General features: G+C 34.4%; 1 protein-coding gene across 2 annotated transcripts in view; it reads right to left on the reverse strand.

Annotated features, from left to right (window-relative positions):
* Window positions 1–22,494, reverse strand: part of sema3d (sema domain, immunoglobulin domain (Ig), short basic domain, secreted, (semaphorin) 3D) — a 187,311-nt gene that overhangs the window by 120,809 nt on the left and 44,008 nt on the right. For both annotated transcript variants that reach the window (XM_028814985.2, XM_028814990.2), the window contains exon 2: window positions 15,967–16,133. In XM_028814985.2, coding sequence (XP_028670818.2) covers window positions 15,967–16,117 — 151 coding nt within the window. In that variant the 5' untranslated portion in view covers window positions 16,118–16,133. The remainder of the gene's footprint in view (window positions 1–15,966; window positions 16,134–22,494) is intronic.

Genomic DNA, 22,494 nt, shown 5'->3' on the forward strand with positions numbered 1-22,494 from the left:
TTCCAGTATTACATGCTGATGAAAGACAACTAATGATTTTTATTTTTGTTTTATTGTTTTTCATTACCATATATGTTGTACCATCTTGTTTTTACACTATACAAATTTAGCATATACACGGTTCAACAGCTTTCAAATACAGTAACAGCTCAGTTGATTTAAAACTGATAGTTCTGACTTGTAGCTTAGCTACAGAAATATATGAAATTGCCTCAAATACTGATAATTGAAAAAAGGTCATTTATAAATGTTGCTATCCTCCATACTAAATATTCCAATAAACATCATGGGCAGCAGTTGTAAAAGACAGTATCCAGACCTGGATGATGATGATGATGATGGTGCAATAAAGGGTCTACTCAGTCACCAAAATCCACATCAAAGTGTTCAGTCCACCTAACCTGCAAGTTGTAATGATGTGGTAGGCAGCCAAAGTAAACACATAAACACCAGGGGGAATGTGAAAAATCCTTGTGGGAAGTATCCCAGCCAAAATTCCAGCCTTCAGCAGCAATACTCACCCTTACTCCAATCTCTAAATGGTAAAGATAAAATAAATAAAATACTGAAATCGAACGAAATTGTTATTACTTCAGAAATTAAAGCTATCTTCTTTCACTTCTATAACTTATAATACAAATGAAAGCTGTAAAAGTAACTTTGCAAGCTTGAAAGTTACATAAATAAGTTGATGAATTAATACTCTGCCTCACAATTCGTTTATAGTTTCCCAACAAGAATTTTGTTCAACTTTTAACCTAATAGAAGGTGAATTTAAGTGCAATCAAGATAGGAGAATCTGAATTTAATCATTCTGTCCTCGCCTTGTGTCTTAAAAATATTTTAAGGATAAGAAGCAACTACCCATAGATATATTGTGTAAGTAAAAAGAAAATTGTAGATTACGTTGCTGTATACTCAGCATTGCTTAAAAGCATTTGATTCCTGTCATAGTATGTAGTACTGTGCTGTTGGTTGCAGATGGACAGAAATTAACCTCATGATCACCCAGGCTGTGCACCAGTGAAATATAAATTTATATTAATTAAGAAACATTTAAAGTGTTTTTTTAAGTAATGGCATTTTGACTTCACCCATGCCATTCTGGTGAGCTATAATACTTCTGTAATTCACAAAGTGTGTCAACTTATCCAGAACATCTTGATTAATATGTATTATTATTTACCTTTAATAAAAAATGCAGGGATATATGATAAATGGGTGTACCATACTGAACATGCAGGCCAGGCCAAATCACTGTACAAACAAGACACCAATATATTAAATAACAAAGAATTAACAGTTAGACAAGTAGCACTTCTGCCTCAATATTCCACTTGGAATCTTCACGACCACCCAATGTCTATGTGGGCTTTTCTCCAGTTACTCTGCCTGTCTTCAAAACCATGTGTGTTAGGCTAACTGGGGACTCTAAACTGGCTCTGTGTGATTGAATGTGTGTGTGTGTGTGTGTGTATCATGCTAGTGCACAATCTCAGGTTGATTGTTGAGTTTTACCTGATGTCACCTGAATAAGCAACTCTAATATTGAATTAAGCAGGTATAGAATGAATGAATAAATGTAGCACCAGAATAGAGGAAGTGAAGAAAAAGTTACAAGAATTGTGCTTTGGAAGATACAGAAGTGAAGATAAATAGGAAGAAGATGGAATATATGATGATCAAGATTCAGAAGCTGGCCTACAGGGAGAGCTATTGAAATGAGTGGATAAATTCAAATATCTAGGATCAGTGGCAGTCCAAGATGGAAATTAGATGCAGGGTAACCCATAAAGTGTTGTGTGGATTGAACAATTGGAAGAAGATATCAGGAGTATTGTGTGATCGAAGAATTAAGGTGATGATTTAAAGGTTGGGTAAGATCATCAGTGATGTATGGAACTGAGACATGGGCAGTAAAGGGAGTGCAGGAAAAAGAAGTTAACTGTGCCAGAAATGAGAATGTTAAGATGGATGTTTGGGACAGAGTAAGGACAGAGTAAGAAATGGAACAATCAGAGGTACAACAATAGTGATAAGAAAGTACATTAAAGTGGGTTGAAGTGGTATAGGTGTGTGATGAGAAGAGACAATGAATATGTGGGTAAAAAGGGTGATGGGAATGGAATTACAAGGGAAGAAAAAACAGGGGAGGCCAAAGTGGAGGTGGAGGAATAAAGTAAAAGAAGATCTGAAGGAAAAGGGTCTAACTGAGGAGGAGCTGCTGAACCGAGCTGAATAGACAAGATTGATCAGGTACATCAACCTTGCACAGAAGTGGAAAAAGATCAATAGAAAGAAGAAGAAGAAGTAAGCCTTATGTGTTGTGATGTACAAAGGTTTAAGTAATTACTATGCTTTAGTAATTGTCCTGGTCTTTTTAATGGTCTGATTATTTGTCTTGCCTGTACAGGCTCTATTTCATTTTTACTGTGCAGTCTTAATATATGCATTGATTCCTGGTCAAAAGAAATCTATTAACTGCTTTGCACAACATTTTCTGAAAGTAAAAGGAAATGTCAAGCATTGAGTGATTCAAATCTAAGGCTTCACACTGGTGGAGACATCTAATTGGCCATCAGGAGACTGTCTGCCTTGTGTGTACTGCTGCAGATTTAGACAATAACTTCCTGGAATCATAAATCAGGTAATTTGGTTGTTAAATCTGATGAATGGGCAAACAAGGCTAAAAACCTGAAGAAGCACATCAGTAGTTTTCATATTTATTTATTAATTCAGCAGATGCTTATATCCAAAATAACAAAGAAATCAAACAAAAACTATATAAAACAAATATTAGCAAAACCGTACAAATCAGTATTTGTTTGAAGGTAGAAGGTAGAATATTAATAATTGTGAAGTGGCTGTTAACTAAGTACTGTATATCACATATTAAACATATCATATTTTTAGGGCAAAATTAGGAAATGTAAATAAAAGGCCTAAACAGAAAACAGTTTTTATTTACTCTTAACACTTAAAATAAATAATAGTTGAACTCAGAGCCACAGATGCAGGATTCTGTAGTTCTAACTGCTATTAAAACAAAGTATTGCTCAAACAACCACCCACTCTTTGATAGTTAAATTCTTAACCTTTTCAACATTCCACCAAACTAACAATGAATTATATAACAGAAGTAGTTTCATATTTTATTATTTAAAAATTAAAGAATTAATTTTGTCATTTTTTGCTTTTCCAGCTTAAAAGCATGCTGATGGCATAAGATCTTTGAGTCATTAATGCATCAGTGTTAAAATACTATGAAAAGATTTAGAATAATGTATACAGTGTTCAATCATAATATTATAACACTGAATTTTAGCAGCAGAGGGTGGCCGCAACAAATGAAAACAGCAGAATTAAAAAGGCAGGAATAGAGAGCATTCTGAGCTGGTAGACTACTATTTAAAAAAGCAGGGGCATGTTCAATGGCAGCTGCTAGGGGAGCCTATAAATACGTAAACCTACAACAGTCATGCAGTACACATCTTAGCATGGTATTTTGAGCAGTCATTCTAAATTATTATCATTGCCTTTATCATATAACTGCATACAACAGACCGTAATATATCAAACATGATTTTACTTCAAGAAGGAAAGAATATTCTGAAGAAATGTGTTCCAAACAGTCTCTTCTCCAGGTAACAGTGGTATTGAATGCTTTTACTTTGTTTCTCTCCTTTATGACTACTGAAGGGTAGAGCAATTTTAAACTTCTGAATCTAGCAGTGGTTAAATGTACATGAATAAGCAGATCCATCCATAACTTCTGAGTATACTCCAAGAAGAGTTTTTGTTTTGTAAGGTGGCTCTATGTGACTAAGGACTTAGAGCTAGAACTTTGACATGAATTTTATGCACTCAGATATGGTTCTCACACTGCCATTGAGAACCATGTTCACTTTTTTGGTGTGTGGGCTGTTTAGCCATACTGCAGTGCAATATTCCGTTACTGAGTATATACTGTACTACTTAGGGCAGTTATAAGCAGAGTCTTTTGACAAATGCTCTTCATGACAGCCCTTCTACCTTTCAAAGAATTGTGTTCCTGGTCTTTAGCTTTGCAAAAATGTATGTATTATGTTTCTTGTTGGATAGTGTTCTATTGAGGGAGAAAAACTCCCTTAGAGGCTACGGTGATGGCTGTATTACCCAACTTATTTTTAAGATACAAGAAGCTTCTCACAGTTCTGGTAGCTCTCAGGGATCACTTGAAAGTTTTTCAAATACTGCCCTAAATTCTATAGATCTTTATTTTTCCAATTTGGCCATTAGAAATAATGGCTATAGTAACCATTATAGTAGTTATAATTGAAATAATGGCTGAGTCATCAAAATGCCAAAAATTTACATGTTGTTACAGCTATATCCAATATGTAGGCATTGAATAAAGTGGAGCAAGAAGTGATCCTTACCGAAGGCCATTATTGAGTACTGTTTGCAAGCTCAGTTGATTGTTAAGTAGAATCTGGAACATCCTACTAAAGAGCATGCCACTTATGAGCCTAACATGATCTTTACATTAGATGGCTTTCAGTAGTTTGTATATAACTCCTTCTCTCCCTACAGCTTGGTCTACTGGGAGATGGTCATTAATTATGTAACTGATTCCTTGGTAGATTAATTGCTCCTGCAATGTATACCCTCTACTTAAATGTACAATGGGCCGATAGCTTCTGGGTTTGTCATTGGCCTTTCGTGGTTTGAGGGTAGAATGCCTAGAAGTGTTTTGGAAGCTTTTTAGCTTTCAGAACATCTGAAAAAAACACAGCAAGCCTTTTTTTTTGCATTTTTACCCAGGTGAATTAGGAATTCATTACAGATTTTGTCAATTCCAGGAACTTATCCCACTTGTATTTAGTTCAGAATCTTGGGTGCAATTCTACCTTGCCTCCTTGTGGTACATCCTGGGTAACATTTAAGGGGCAGAACACCTGGCTGCCAAAAATGCATACATCAGCATCAACACAAGGGGGGAAGACACCCAAAAGACAATTCAATTTTTTGTACAACTTCACATAAGGAGGTATGCCTACCCAGATGCAATGATTAACTGTTGTGGGAGTCTTACCATGTGAAGCTGCACCTAACAGCTCGTTATAATCGATGGAATGAAGAGACAACAGCTGTGGAAATGGGGATTCGATTAGAGGGAGAAGTGGCAAATGCATTGTTAGATGTATGTCTAGAAGACAAGGGTGACTTGACTGCACTGGTGACAGTGCATGAGAATAAGATCGGGACGTGGAAAATACCACACCCAACATTTCACTCAAAAAGGGCTATGAGAAGCTTGGAGGACAACTGTAATTTACGGACACCAGGGATATTCCAAGTCTCATGACCTTCCTAAAAGTGATTGCAACACTGAATGTACAGCTGACATCAGCCTAAAAACTTCTGGGAGCTTCAGGGATGAACTTGTGAAAACTAAGAGGGCTAAAGTTGTCTTGTGCTTACCTGGCAAACCTTACCAGCCATGCTGGGCACTGAGTAAAGGATACATGACACCTAAGAAGGAACCAGAACACCCCAGGCTAAAGAGCTTGGATCTGTCCAGAATCACTACCATAGCCATGGGAATATTTCAGTGGGTCAGGTGAGTGAGGAAAACATCACCCTATTTCGCAAGTCTTTGCTAGAACAAGCATTTAAACTATTGGTCACCAATGTTCCCTATAATTTTTTGCATTGATGAGCACATGTGAATAACGCATGAGTTGTTACTTACTCCTTGTGAAAAATTTCTTTAAAACCCCTTTTGAATTTTGAGAAGGGGTACCATGACATAGGTGGGGACTGTCTCCCCTGTGAAGTATCAAGTGCTGTTAAGCACCAAGACACAAACAATAAGAATTCTAAATGAGATTCAGAAGCCATGGGTGGATGAAGAAATATCTGTGCAGCATTTCTAAATTGCTGCATGGGATGGGGAGTGAATGGCGCCAAAACACCTACCTGGCAGTTACTGAAATTACTGTGTGGCACCCACAAAAAAAGTGCGTTACCACACACTTGTTCAGCTTAAGGGGAACATACAGTAGTAGGTTGCTTGGGTCTTTCTGATTAGCTCCCATTTCTACTGCAAATTCAAGTCTGTTTTCTTTGAAACTCTGGTAGACACTGGTTCCATCTCTCTTGTGCTCGTGGGATATTGGATACTGCATATAACACTGGAGGGCTGGGGAGATGTGTTGGGCAAATTGAAAATGGCCACAGAAGCAGAAATTCAAATGTGGAGTATAAGGTATCCATATGGCACGTTCAGTTTAAACACAAGTTCTGTGCAATTCCATGCACCATAGAAGCAGAATTCTTAGCAGCACAAAAAGCTATCCTAGACATTGAAAAAGGAATAATGTGCAACCAGCAATAGAAAGAAGTGCATGTTGCTGGGATCAAGCTATACCCACATTACTCACATTAACAGGCTGTTAGCAAAAGGTTTTAGCAGCGAAAATCTTTATCTGATATGGGAAGGTTTGGAGATAACACCACTGATGGGCTGACTCCTAATGCCAATCTACACACTGGTAAAGGGCAACAAAAATGACTAAAAATCCATTGGATCACTGACAGCTAGAACTATTTGGTTGCAGTATAATAAAAGCTATTGTTTAACCTTGGGCATGCTATTATTTTACAAATATCTAAAAAAAATTAGAATGTATTCACATTTGCTCTTTAGAATCATGCAAGTATACTTTGTTATAACAACCAAAGGAAATAGCAATAAAAAGCAAAACATAAAAATCAGAATTAATTTGACATTTTATATTTGCCAAGATGGTAGTGCGTTACTTAGTGCTGATGCCAACAAGCTCAGAGTCTAGAGTTCACATCTCAGTCTGGGCACCACTGGTATGGAGTTTTCACATTCTTCCCTTGTTTGTGCACTTCTTCTCCAGGTATTCCAATTTCTGGTTACAGTCTCAAAAACATAGTTTAGGGAGAACTGTGATTTAAAGTAATGGTACAAGTCTGTATGTAGGATGGTATTTGCTTTGCATCCACTGCTGGGAGGAGAGGCTCTGGCTCTCCGCTATTCAATACTGGAATCATCAGGTTCAGAATATGCCTGGATTGATGTATATTTTTTAAAGAAGAAGCCTGAATGACTGTATACATTAAGACTAACATTTGATTTGTTTTGTTTTATGTTTATAGCCAACATCTGCTCAGACTAATAAAATAACCAAAAGAATGTCAAATGAAATGGTAGTACCAGTCATTTTAAACAGTGTGTCTGCTTACAAGCTGGAATGCATGCAGGCTGCATAAACTATGAATAAAACTAAAGACAATACTTTTTTCTGTTTGGCCGGCAATAAATTTCAGCCATTGGCTACACAAGATACCATTAGTAATTAGTAGTACCAGTAACCTTGTTACTACTGCTTGCTACAAATTAAACCAAAGTAGACATTTATTGGGGTCTTTTAGTTTTTTTCCTCATCCTACAAGTAGAAAGATGCTTAGCTGCTTGGCCCTTTTCAACCCTGGACATAAATCATAACCCTAGGAGGGTTCAAAAACCTAAGGTCTTCTTGAGTGTTTAGACATCCACTTATCTCAAAGACATATTTCCCTCTAACATCTCTATTGCAACATCTGTTTTGTGCAACCTCTATTTAACCAATTAACCCGATACCAACCTTTAGTTTAAAAAGCTGTGCTTCAGTAACTCATTGAGAGCTTTGTAATCAAATCCTCTACAACTGCCAACAACCTGAGGCATGAGAGAAAAGTACACCCTGAAGATGGAAGAAGTAATTTCCAAACAAAATGGCTTGAAGTCATTCTTTACCATGTTTGCTTTACATACTTGGGTGATGGAGATTTATTTCTCCTCAGATTAAATAACCAGTCTTTCTCAGGATCGTTAATCTTCTATGCATCCCATTAAGTACAGGTACGTAACCAGAGATTTCAAATTATAATTAAGCAAAGAAATTTGATTAATAAATCAGAGAATGTAAAACTGGTCACTTAACCAATAAACACAAAGTAAGAAAGTAATAAATTTTTTTAAGAAATTAGTAAATTATACATTATGTACTGTAACAATAATCAGCAATTTGAGCCATATCTTAAAAATTAACAGAAGCATTTATTATTTTCACTTACAGCTTAAAAAAATATTTAAAAAAATAAAGTTTATGATGTTTACATAAGAAAAATAAGAATAAAGTAATTGGTCCCCAAGAACAGGTATTTAGATGCTCAGCCCATAGAAAGGATAATCACTTAAAATCTGTTCTTGTATACTTCAGTTACCTTCCTGCATCTTTCAGTTAAAATGTTTCCCCACACTTTATCTGCAGCTTGTTTCAGTTCTTTAATATCTGAAGGATATCTTCAACCCCACTGCTGTTTTCAGATTTAACCATTAGTTGTCAATGAAATTCAGAATTACTGTATGCCCATATTTGTCAAGCGTCTCAGAATTATTCCTAGGAACTGCACTAAAATTCTGACTAGGACAAGAATTTGCCCTACCCCAGAGTAGAACATGAGAAGTAGTTATGAAGTGTCCTACACCCACAACCAGGTACGAGTAAGAATTCATGCTTGTGAATTAACAAAATCATGATTTTATGCCACCTTGAGCTGCAAAATGGCATTCAGGTGAATTTTTGTAGTTTTCTGATACTAATGCTAAGGCTTCACCACAAAGATAACAATAATAATAATCTATATATACAGTATAAAAGTCAATGTATGTGTGTATGTATGCATGTTCCAGCATCACTTCCAAAAAGCTGGAGCGATTTTCATGAAAATAGGTATACAAGTTTCTAATTGGTCAACTAAAAATACTGTAGGGTGAAATCAACCCTAACCCACCCCCTTCTGGGTAGTGTGGGGGTGATCTTGCAGTCTTGTATGCATGTTATCATCCACTTGACACTCAGAACAACCACCAGCGGGCGAACTGGAGGTGACTACCAGCATTCTTTATGTTTGAGCACCACCATGCCCCTGTTGCTTTTGAAATTAAATAGAGTTGGCCAATTCCAAGCTTCAACTGGATGATAACATACAGTACATACAAGACCGCAAGACAAGCAAATTAGTGAGTCTTCATTGTTTCTTCATTTATTCTTATCTTTAAAGTTGTGGGGGGTTTTTTTATTATATTTTTCTCAAACAATTAAAAAGAAAAAAACACTTTATTTTCCTCCCAGGCAACAACGAGTATTTCAGCTATGTTAACTAGTATTAATAATAACAATCAAAGTAGTAAGACAAGGAGAAAAAGGAGAAGGAAAACATAATAAGGTAGAATATTGTGTTAAACTGCATGTAATTGTTGTTGCCATGTCATAACAGCATCAAGAATAATACTGTAACAAGCACCAAGATGTAAAGACTGAGACACATACAATATAAATAAATATATTGTATATATACAATACAATATAAATAAGACAGTGGATCCATTGATGTGGATCATTCATTTATTTAACAATGAATGATCCACAGCCATACTTTCAGAAGAATCACCTTTCTGCTGTTATGAAACACCTTGTAAAATAACAGTTACTGAAACTATCCACAACTATTCTTGCGCTGTTACTGCAGTTGCATTCAGTCTTCCAGTGTGTTCCTGACTGTCATGTGGCATGTCTGTCTCTGTGATACCACATTTATTTTCTGTCAGGCACTGTTTATCTAATGCCCTGGAAGTCTCCGCCTGCCTTCTTGAGCCTTCCTGATCCTATAAATTGTAACGCAAATGTTCCTGGGGTTATTGGAATGTAGAGCTCAGTGTACCTGTGTAATTTTTCACTGCCAATGACAAATCCATTGCGGCCTAAGTTCATTAAAGTATGCTTGCTACTACAATACAGTCTGTATCACCTAGGGGTTGATACTGTGATATTTCTTGTGATTCACATATGTGTGCTCATCCACACCTAGGGCGATGATCTTTATTTGTGTGCCACCAATCACACCAACAACTTCAGGAAAACGAGTGATTTGCATGAATGAGATACTTGATAAATAAGGGCATCTGACACATTGCTGGCCATTTCAGAACAGTCTAGCCTCTTAAACCACTACTGGGTACTTTAGGATTTATGTTTGTATGATTATCCCTTTTGAGAATAGCTTTTATCAAAAGTGTTTGATCCTCCAGTCTAAGAGTTAGACATTGCTCTCATGTCTTCATAGACTCCAGATATGATGATGTCTTCAACAAATTTAAGCCCTTCTGACCATAAATCATCCCCATATTTTCATGCAACAAGCATTGTTTTTTGACTTTAATGAAAGTTTTCATATTTGTAAATTCCTAAATATATGTACTTTTTGTTTAATATGTTCACAGAACATTTTCTAAGAAAGGTTTAGGCCTATTTAAGTATGATTTTTTTTTCAAAGTTTACTGTGTCTGTTCAGGTTTGTGGCACCTGTTATTTTGGTTGGTTTGGTGTCCTATGTACAGGCATAATTGTTCCAGATCTCCTCAGGTCAACCTTTTGATCTTTGAAAGAGTTATTTTAAAATTTTTCACCAACTGACAGAAGATAGAGTGTAGTCAGTTTTCCTCCTACTTCCATTTCCAGTGGAGAGTCCAATACCATGGTGTAGACTGTGTTTTTAATGACATTTTGAACTGTAGGTTTTAGAAATACGTGTTTTGATTTAAAGCTTTAAACATTCATTGAAAATTCTTCTGTCTTTTTCACATTGGAAAGTTGGAGAAGAATAAGGCCTGTTTTGTCACTTTAAAAGTTGATGTACACAAATGGGTGTTTTAAAGCTGCCGACAACTTAACATAAAGTAAGGATGTGTACAGGATAAGGAGAATCAGCTCCTTCTCATCAATACCAACTGAATTCTTGTGAAATGTGCTAATTATTTTCTCAAAACCTTATTTAGAACTCTTTAACTAAAACGCTAAACTTTATAATTGTTTTCGTTATATTTTGTTTTTCTAAGTTAATGTAAGGGAAAGTAATAAAACTGATAAGACCATTATTTTTCTTTTTTCATCAAAGTTTTAAGACCTCTCTGGGACAGTGTAACTCTGTAATATAGGCTTTATGTATCCTGATGACACCCTAGGGAAGTGGAGGAGGCTAGGGAGCAGAAAATGTGTCATGAAATACTACAGTTTGATCATTTTATTACACTTTTGACCTATCACTACTCCTGAACTTTCTGTGTATTTAATTTACTTAAAGTTTGGAATCTATAATATTTTTTTCATCTCTTCAAAATTGTGTTTTGCATTGCAATTAACAATGAAACTGATCAAGACAATGATCTTTACAGGATTGTGATAAAGGAGGATCCATATTTAGTTGCAAATGTCTCTCATCTGGTTAATGTACCTCTTCCATTTTGAAGAGCTGCATGTGACACTGTGATTTGCCATGAAAATAAATAACTTACTAGGCCAGATGCTGTGAATGGCCATCTTACATCCCCAATCAAACAGCTTCTTTCAGTCACAACTGTATGGTGATTGCTCAAGGATTAGCAGCAGCACACATCTGTTTATTTCTGCCTTTGATATATTAAACAAAAATTACTCATTCTTTACAAAGTGGTAGATGGTATTAATGAGAACAAAATTGATAATTCCTAATTAATTCGTTTACCCACAGAGAACCATGAAAAATGATAGGATCTTTATTATATCCTGGACCTCAAAAAAATGTAAAACTTTGCTCCCAAAGGATGTTGGTAGTGGAATCTGAAACAGCTACATTACACGTGTAATTCTATTTATTTGTTTTTCTTTTTTCAGTTTTTAATTTGGTAGTCCAAAATAACATTTATAGCTATGTATAATCCATTTTCATATATATGATCCAGTAAGAATTTTAAGATAGCTTCTGTGCATTACTAGATATATTAAAATATCTTTTTGAGATATCTAAAATTGACTATGTTTTAAATGGGAGTTCCTGTCATTTTAAAGATATCTGGAAATAAATTGGAGATCTCTTTAATTTCACAGGTCATTATCTGAAGATATCTCAAAATGGATATCTTCACATTAACTCACATCTGAAACAGATAAAAATACTTCTTCAGATGTTTCAAATTTCCTTCCTGATATCTTAAAATATGTTTCTGTTCCATTTGAGATATTTGAAAATATATTTCAAGATATTAAATTTTTTTTAATATCTGAAATGCATTTTAAGATATATTGTAAAAGAAAGGAAGCTATTGCCAACTTTCTGATCATTTTCTGATTTCTGAGATACAATCAAAAATACCTGAAATGCATTTGAAGGTATGTAACAATGGATGGGAAGTCTCATTGAAAAAACAGGAAACTTTACATTAAGTGATTTTCAGATATTTTAAAATGAACTTCAGATATCTTAAAACGTATACTGCATTTTGAGTTATCTTATAATTAGTTTCTGATATTTGTAAACTGTATTTACTGTGGCATATATCTGAATTTCAGCAGTAGATATCCATAAATGGTCATTAGTTGTCCTATCTTTGCACAGCTTACATCTAAAGAATATATTTTAAACTATATAAAATCCTTATTGATAAATGAAATATTAAATACCTTTAATAAAAGTGGTGTGTTCTGTTGCAAAAAAATTGAATATTTGGACTTAAGTCTTCTTGCCCTTATTACAAATACATGACAGATAAAGTAGACTGGCCAAATTAACTAACCTGCCAACTTGAATCTACTACATCTTAAAAATCATTCATCCTTTTGACAACTGTAAGGATAACAAACAAATGTTTTACCTAATTGGGTGAATTAAACTAAAATTAACAGCTAGGTTTTCAATTAATACTTGAGCAACACAGGATTACACAACTAGTGATAATAATTATTCAGCTTTTGCAGACACAGTTAAGCCAACATTCCCTTTTTATTTAAACTAAGACATGTCTAACTTCCAAAATGTATTTATTAAATAGAATTTAGAAAAGCATTTTTAAATAGGCAACATTTAAGCATAGCCTACTTAGCTAGCTGGTGTTTATTATAGTGGTTGTATTCCACTTGAGTATAACAAGAAACATTTTAAACTTTCATTCTTTTATTATTAATGGAAGTCACTCATTAAAAGGAAAATCACTACTAATGAAAATAAAATAAAGCATTTAAGTGTTTGAAAATCAGCAGCATAATTAGTCTTGGTGAAGAAAAGAAGATTACAAAATTTTTGATTGCCTGTTGTGTTGCAAAATGTAATCCATTTTTAAGAATTTATCATGAATACTTTCAAGGGAGGCTAGCAGAAGTTAATGGTTTTTTGGACTTGAGCCAAGATAAGGGATAACGATTTATCCATTAGTATATTTATTGAAGTCAAGTCACTGAAGTCATTGAAGTTTAATCCAAATTTAGAGTGGCAAGATGTTTGAACACATCCTAGCAGCATCCAGTGCTTTGCAGAAAATAACCTTTGATGGGACACCCCAGACACTCATATTCACTTACACTGGGCCAATTTAGTACTGTTAATTAAGGTAATTTCTTCAAATAGTCTAATATGAGTATTTACAGACAAAAATGCTTATTAATAATTCTGACAAATTTAAATAGATTACTTAAAGGACAAGAAGCATAATTTTTCTAATTGTTTGCTACTATTTTCCTTTTCTACTGTTAAACAGAATTAGAACAGGCGCACACACTTTCTGACAACTTCAATAGGTAAATCTAATTGTTAACACGGATACAGTAGCTGGCTTCTGCTAATAGCCAATCAAGTGTGATCACTGACTATTTGAAGCGTGCTGGCATGATCAAGAATCTTAGCTATTGTGTGACTAAATATTACAATGGTCAAGATGCACAATTTTCTTTTTTTTAACATTTTATTAATTTTATTAGAATCAAACAACAATCCATACATAAGTCAAGTTTAACAAAACTAGATTCGAAAGTAATCAATCAAGTTACTTTGACTGTGATATGACTATTAGTGCTAGACATGGTGGTTCCAGCACCTCAGAAATATCTGCCCTCTTGGTATAGTATATTCATGCTCTACAGCATAATGAGTTTACAGAGAATAGTGCAGCAAACAAAAAATATCAAGTGAACTGCTGTTTTATGGGTAAAATCACCATATTAATGAGAGAGGTTAGGGTGAATGGTATGACTCAAGTAAAGACAATAATCAAACAATAGTTCTTTACAACAGGGATGTTAAGAAAGGCATCTCTGACAACATAACATGTTGAACCTTGAAGTAGATGGGCTACAGAAGCAGAAGACCATGTTCAGTTCCACTCCATTCAAATATGAATAGGAAAATGAAGGTGTAGTAGACCCAATACAGTATAGATGACTGAAGTTTGGAAAAATGTTTCCTGGTCTGATGAATTTCAGTTTCTGCTGTGACAGAATTTGGCATAAACAGCATGAATGCATGAATACATCCTACTTTGTGTCAAGTGTACTGTGTTTATCTTTCTTAATCTGGTGTATGATGTCTCAGTTCCCAGAACTTCTAATGTCCATGAAAGCATAATCATGAGTTAAATTAATTTCATAATTTTCACAGAACTAACCAAGGTTCCCCAATATTCAAATGCTGTTTTGGAGAACCAATCCCATTTAGTAGTTTTATTTTTGAAATGGCAGCATGGCTGGCAAAATATACCATCCTGCCAATCCAGCCAAGGATACCTATAGTACCGTTTTCAAGAGAAATATACACTTTTTTTAGTTAGCTGTGCTATAACTGGGAATGTGCCTAAATTAGGCCTACATGAAGGCATGTAAGTTTGTCTGTTGCAGAAAGATTCATAACAGTTGCAATGCCATGTAAACCATAGTAGGGGATTAGAAGAATGTCTTTTGGGTGAGAGGGTGCAGAAGTTTGCTTGGCACCAACTTCTGAATTATCATAGCTGGACAAGTCTGTTTTGTCTTCTGCTGTTCTCTCATTACCAAAATGCATGACCTCTTAAAAACCCATATAGAAAATTTTGCTTTGACATTTTTGTGTCCAGATCAGTCCTATATGATCATGAAAATACCAGTGAGCTACTTCCCTTTTTAGCCAGCTTGTGCTCAGTTAGCGTGTAACTACCAAGCTTATTGTGCAAACATATTAGATATGAACTTTATTTAATACATTTTTGATGCCATGCTACATTCATTGTGATGCATCATATTAATTAGCATACTCATTGTTTATTCACAATTAACTAATTAATCCTATGAACATAATTGGTTGTGCCAATAAGCTGTAGATTTAGGTGACAAAGGCACTCTTTGGTACACCTGTGGCTTAACCATTGCTACCCAGTACTAGATTGTCACACTTTGTGTTTACTATGAATACCATACATTTTAACTTGTGCAATTTATTTGAATACCCTTTAAAAATGCTTACTGTGAATGGAGTAAGAATAGACCGATCCTGAGAATGGAGGTTTGAATTCTTCCACTTCTGTCTTTCTTTTTATTATAGACAGAAGAATACTATAATCATTATACATTAGATATTACGTTAATAACCAATATAATAATATTCAAAGAGCAATGCTTAAGAAAAAGAAGCAAAGTCAGCAACATTGTAAACCATAAGACCCAGAAGACTGTTTGAGCTATCTACAGAATAATATCCTATTGCATTTTTTAACATAATACAAATAAGTAAATCAAAATACTGGTTTGCATTATACTCATAATAACTACATTACTGTATACTACAACAATAAGATATGGCTGGTCCTCACATCTTGAAATCTACTGCATTGTTTGTTTTGTTGTAATTAATTTATTACTGTGACATGCAGTAATATTAATAATAACATAAATATGTAGCTGGGCTGGTGTGTGTTGTACATTGCCATGAGGGCAGTTAAAACAGCAGCCCATTTCTTACAGTACAGTTTTGTACGGTTGCAAGTAAAGAGTTTATAGCTTCCTGCTTCTAACATATAAATCATTTGAGGAAGAGAACTGTCACCTACCGACAAGAACAATTCAATTAGCTCACCTTTGTAGGACAGCTTGAGCCTCGGGATGTTTTGCTTCAAGGTGTCTGTAGGCAGAGTGCTAACAAGCAGGAGTCCCAAAAGAAGTTGAAAAATGTGAAACAGCACAACGTGTTTGTTTCTTCCTGCTGCTCTCCTAATGTCTTTATCCATGATGGATTTTGTTTTTCTGCAATACAAAACAAAAATGTATATTTTTAATGTTATTATAATTATCAGTAAAATGACATGTTTTTCTTGTTTTAAATTATTGCAATAAATAGCCAAGAGTACAATCTAAACATTGTTTGATTATCTCTTTTAATTTGTGTCATTTTAAATAGATTATGTAAGAAAATGAAAGAAGGTTTATCGCTTTGTTTATTTATTTTATTTGGCATTGGATATTTAACCTTCAATAAATTCCCCTATCATTTTTTTCTTATTATTCTGCTGGTATTAGATTAATTAAACTGAAAATACTTTATTGAACAAACAAATGTACGTGTTTATATTTCAAGTCCCATGCATCTGATAACATGCACAAAATAGAAACAGATTATTTTTGTGATATAGGTAAGAAACATACAATAGCCAAAACGAAAAATATACAAAAATGTAAAAAAAAAAAAATAATAAGCATTGCAATTTTACATTGTTATATAGGACTGGTATACACAGCAGCACTTGGAACAATTAGCCTGCTTCTCCACACCCTCAGTCTTCTTTTCTTGGCTGATGTTTCTTACTTCACCAAGTTACTTATTATCTAGCAAATAAACTCCCAAGGAGATGTTTAGGCAGTGCCCAGGAGTTATGTAGTGATAAAATGATAGACTAACTTCACTCTAAAATACTATGTGGTGAACAGAAAACATAGCCTCCTGGCAACTCCTAATCTCCAATTACTCAAAGAGTTAGGTGGCTTCCATTTAGGCCTCTTACTTGAAAGCCTCCATCCCTGACCTTATAAAAAGACTTGCATAAGATTATGAGCTCTCTACTTCCCCTCCTAGACAAGATATCGGGACCCACCATTTTTTCAAATGCATGCTTTTTCCCTGATCTATTGGTTCTTTTCTATCTTGCAAGTTCAAACATACAGTAACAATACTTAAAGCATGTTGGTTATGTTAATTTAAAAAAATAGAAATCCAGAATTAGTTGATAAAGTTTTACAATGCACAACAATAAGCACAGCTTTGTAAAGAGTCAGTAAGTAAGACTGATATACTGTACACTAGGTTATATGTTTTTTCTTTTAAATCCTAGACTCCACCCTTCAGTATATTGATTTAAACAATTTCAGGTAGACCAGAAATAAAATTGGTTTATTCTAAACTATACCAATACAATAATAATTCTTGCAGTTGGTAATATATTGGAGACTCTAAATTTATTTAGACAAGAGAGACGGTTTTTAAATCCATAATCATATAAGTATTCAAGAATTTGATTTGGAATTGTTTGTGTTTAGATGAGAGGGAAATGCATCACCATTGTCAGGCTAAACAATTTGCTGCAGGGCATGGGTCATAAAACCCACAGAGGACAGCACAGGACTTAAAACATACAAAAAGTACTTATTGAGCCTACAGCTTGTGAGGTAGAAAATAAAACAAAATAAAGGAAGACAATCCTTGCCCGGGGCGTTATTAGAAGTTTGTGTTTATTAAACAATACATTTGTTTTTGTGTGAGCTTTAATGATCCCTAGACTCAAACTAATTACCTACTACAAAAACTTCAGCTAACTTATTGTTCACTTTCTTCATTTTACACAGACTCCTTTTCAGGCTTCTTCTGCTTTCTTTGCCGTCTCCTGCTTATCCACTTGAACGTATTTGGAGCCTAATTTGCCTTGATTGCAGACATGCCTTTTGAATATGATAACTAATGGGCCAAATAGGGTCATTTTAAACTCAATAGCACTTAACCCTGGAGACAGTGTCAATCTGTGGCAAGTTATAAATGCTCAAGACTTTCTTCTCAAGAAGCTTCAAGAAGAGATCAGGTCAGGAAAATCTCTAGCCATTAACTGTTTTTGAAATATCCATTATATCTTCTTATTCCTATTTTAAAGCTAAAATCTGTTACTGAATAAATAAGTTTAAGATTTTGAAATCAAAGCTTCGCAATTGCATAATCATTGACCCAGTTTGTTATGGTTGCCCTAATCAGTTTAAGATTAGCGTGAAAGGTCATAAGATTACTATTATGGTCTTTGTGTGTAATTTGACTTGACTTCAGGGTATATGCAGCCACCTCTTTGTAAATTTCCTCAAAAGATATTGAATGTCAAAGCATGTTTCCTTTACCCATATGCTTAACCAGCTAAGGCCAAAAGCTTGTTAAGTAAGTAAATGACAAAGAGGTAGTAAGTTATATAAGATAATAGGTTGGGTTTATGAATATTTAAAAGCCAGTGAGACCCTTTTAGGATGGCAATGTAGCACAGGGCCTGGTGTAATTATCTTGATTCCTGGTTTCAAATCATAGCTATGGAATTGTGTTCACTATCTCATTATTCACTATTGTTGTGTCATCAAAGGTACTGTAACCTGTATGGAGCGCCAGTGAGCCCTCAAACCTTCCATGACACCAACGCAAGTATAAATAATGATTTATTTTTACAAATACCTCTACCAGTGATGTACAAAGACCATGCAAACACAATTCCTCTTATTTTCTCTATCTTTTCCTCTCTTTCTCTCCTTTCACTCCTCCAGGCAAGCTTCGACCGCATCCATTCAACTCTGGCTCACCTGAGTGAGGTTGGGCAACTGTTTTAATGCCAAACTCAGAGATATTTCTGGTGTTACCCTGCTACAGGTAGGAGGTACTTCTGGGTTTGGTGGAGGTTCCTTGAAGTTGGGATGATTTGTTCCTGCAGATCCCCATGGTGGCACCCGTGGAACACTACAGGGTTGCACTACTGGACTGCAATTCCCAGCCTGCCTAGCAGGTATCCATGTAGGCACCATAGACAAGGAGGACTGCCAACTATTGTGTTGGGGGAGGGAATAGTCCGTAGAATTGGTCTCCAACTCTCCTTCCATTAAACTGGCCTCCCACCTGGGTAAGGGACATTGACCCATCCCGGCCGGAATGCCAGTCCAAGCCTGGTGACCATCATAGTGTGCATCTTAAGTTAATTTTCAATTCTATGTGGCACCTGTCGGTGAGTATGTGATGATATTTATCAACAAGGTACAATTCTGATAATTTTATGAGACTGAGCTCTGCTCCTAGAGATTGTCTAACAATAACAATGAAGTAACGATAGACTGATGAAATCACCAAAGTTTTATTAATTACTGGATTATTATATTCTCTGCAGTGGTTACTATATTAAGTGATTAATGCTGTACTTTTGTTGATAAATAAATCTTATGGAATCCACAGTGTCTGAAATAGTAATATAAATATTATTATAATATAATAATAAAAAAATTATAAACAATTTTTGTTTTTGACTTTGTGACATATAATAAAGTAACTTAATTATAAGTGCATACATATATATATATATATATATATATATATATATATATATATATATATATATATATATATATATATATATATATATATATACAGTATATATAGGCATGATCTAAAACAATATACAGAATATTTTAGGTATGTGAAATATTTCACCAATAGTCCCATTGAATATTAAAAATAATGGTGAAAACACATTTTTAATTTGGTCTTTATTGCTTTTTAAACTTTTACATTTACTTACAAGTGCTGGCATGGTTGTTTTCATAGTGTACTTCTATTAGATTGTTAAAATGGGTAAACTTAATTTTTTCCAGTTCCTACTCACTGCTTTTTCTTTTTCTATTTCTGGTGTCCTGTGACCAAAGTATGCTGCAGAATCTATAGCCACCTTCAGGGTTGAAAAGAATGAGGGATCCTATAACCAAGATGGCACCTGCTAAATGAAATCTCAAGGATGTTGCATCATATCTAGTTAGTAATGAATAACTTTGTTAAGTACTGTAGAATGCAGGGTGGGGTTGAGCATTCTTTCAGTCTTGGTACACCTAGAGGTTTATTTTCTCCAGCATCCATGCTAGGTGGAGATTTTGTTTTCCTCTTTTCCCTGGCCATTTAACCCTACTTTATATTTTCAAACTTGAAGTCACTAGAGTCATCAGAGGCATTTTTTCATGTTATTGTAATTCAAGTTTAATTTTGTTGTCATGTGTACAGAGTACATAGTGTAAATAGTAAAATGAAACTGTCTATTGTCATCCGTAAAACAATTTGACTCACAGTTCTATTTGAATAAGTAAGTGTTAAAATAAACTAACATTGCAGTTATTCATTTTGATAATTTCTGCAAAATGTACAGCTAATGAAATTCTTATAGTCTGGTAAATAACATGTTTCTAATGGATAACTAAACTAAATTCTTACAGTAAATTAGACATTTAAATTTTGCATGGAGTTTTCAGCAGGGCACATAAATTATACAGCATGTGGTGGACTATATTTATAATATAGTATATAATATTTATACTATTATTCTCAGCTCCACATTAGTGCAGCTAGTGCAGTGTCTATATGCGTAGTAGTCCTAACATAAAGTTTTAGTGGTACTTGTAAGATACTTATAAACCTTGTCAGGAACTAAGAAAAAATTATGCAAATTCCTGTAATGCTAAGAATGTACAATATACTGAATACTGGGACAAAGATTTTTTAATAATTTTATTTGTGTTTTATAACATCAAGAAAGGCTTGCTCTCCTCCAGCCAGCCAAGTTTCACTGCCTGTTTACAAACAGAGATTCTTTTGTAAGAGGGCTTAGAGGTCATAATAGCTATCAAACCTACAGCTCTACAGTAGGGCTTATCAGCTATAACATTCTTTAGACTGCTTGCAGAATTAAGTTAATTTCTTACTTTGCTGGAAACACGGTCAAATTGCATACAAAGACAAATCAATCTGTATGAGAAAGAAGTGAATACTGTAATGTGTTACTGTAAGGTACTTCAACATCTCTTTTCTAAACTCCAAAAATAATCCACAATACAAAAAAGAGCATTACAACAAATACATATGGTCCTGCTCATTAGATATTTGAGTTATAAAAGCTTCTTCTAATTTGTTAAGCTGATCAAAGTTTCACTTCTGAATTTACTTTGCCTATCATTATAATGGTTAAACACAAGTGCCTACCATGGAGTCTTAAGATGTGAAAAATGTAAATAGCATAGAACAGTTATTTCAAACTCTGAAACGATCTGCAATATCTTGGACTAATTATTTTGGTATTGGAATTTTAACTCCCAGAACTCCAGGTTCAATCCCATGCACCTTTGATACAATGTGTGACTCAGAGCAAGATACTTAACCTTCAGCAATTGTAAAGAATAGATGTAAAATTTTCTGCAGTTTTCTTATAAAACACTTAGTTTCAGATGGTAGTCACTATTGACAAGTTATATTTTTTTTATTATATGAAAATAACGTAACACAGTGTTCTCAAACCAGCACAAGCCTGTCCAAAATTGAGAGGGGCTGAGGCTACCTTGATAGCACTGGACACCTAGCAGAATGCGGCACATGTCAACAGTCACACAAGGGCCAGTTTAGAATTACCAGTTAACCAAACCTGCATGACTTTCATTGAGTGTCTGAAAAAAAAACCCTTGGAGGAATCTCCACAAGCACAATGACATGGCACTGAATTGAACCATTTGCACTGGATCCATGTGCCAGCAGTGCTAAGTGCTGTGCTACTATACCATCCTTATACAATAATGTGTTTGTTTAGAACAAAACTGAAGGCAAACCGTTTTACAATATACACTCATTCTATGATATGGCATTCCATGATCAATAACTTACTGTATTTCCTGTACTTTTGAATGTCTCATTTATCTTAATGTTAATGGTTATCATGTCAGTCAGCCTTGAAAATATTTTTTTCTTTGTTTCTTGGCCTCTTGGGTAAAACTTTAAACTTTGCCAATTTGACTTCTCCAAGCTTACCACAGGTAGAAAAGCACATTATTACAGTTTTTGACAATTGTCTTTAACTGACTTTTGATATTTTTTGCAGTATACATAGCTGTGTAATCCACATCTTTTGGAAGAGCACTATATAAAAAAGAATTACTTTATGGTCAATAATATAGTAGCCCACATGTGATAGTCAATTAAAAAGAGAGTTTTTTTATAAGGTAAGGCAATAAAACAGTCCATCAAGGTTGATTTTAAAGCTGAGCATTAGCACAATGCCTAAACATTGAGCAAAGCATTAACATGAAAATCTTATAATTTACATTGTGTACAGTACATTCTGTATTTTATTAATATAATTTGATTTATAATTATTAATTTCAGTCACAATGAATATCTAAACTGTTATGATTTTGATATCCTTGGATTTTGTTTTGTTATATATTCATGTGTTTATTAATTACGTTTCATTCTGATAAGACACCATTTTGAATTGTCGATAAACATTACCATTTTTTAACCCATTTGTTATGTTTCAGCCAGGATGTATTCCCTAGATTAGCTTTATTTTCT

This window comes from Erpetoichthys calabaricus, chromosome 1, assembly GCF_900747795.2.
Source record: "Erpetoichthys calabaricus chromosome 1, fErpCal1.3, whole genome shotgun sequence".
Lineage (NCBI taxonomy): Eukaryota > Metazoa > Chordata > Cladistia > Polypteriformes > Polypteridae > Erpetoichthys > Erpetoichthys calabaricus.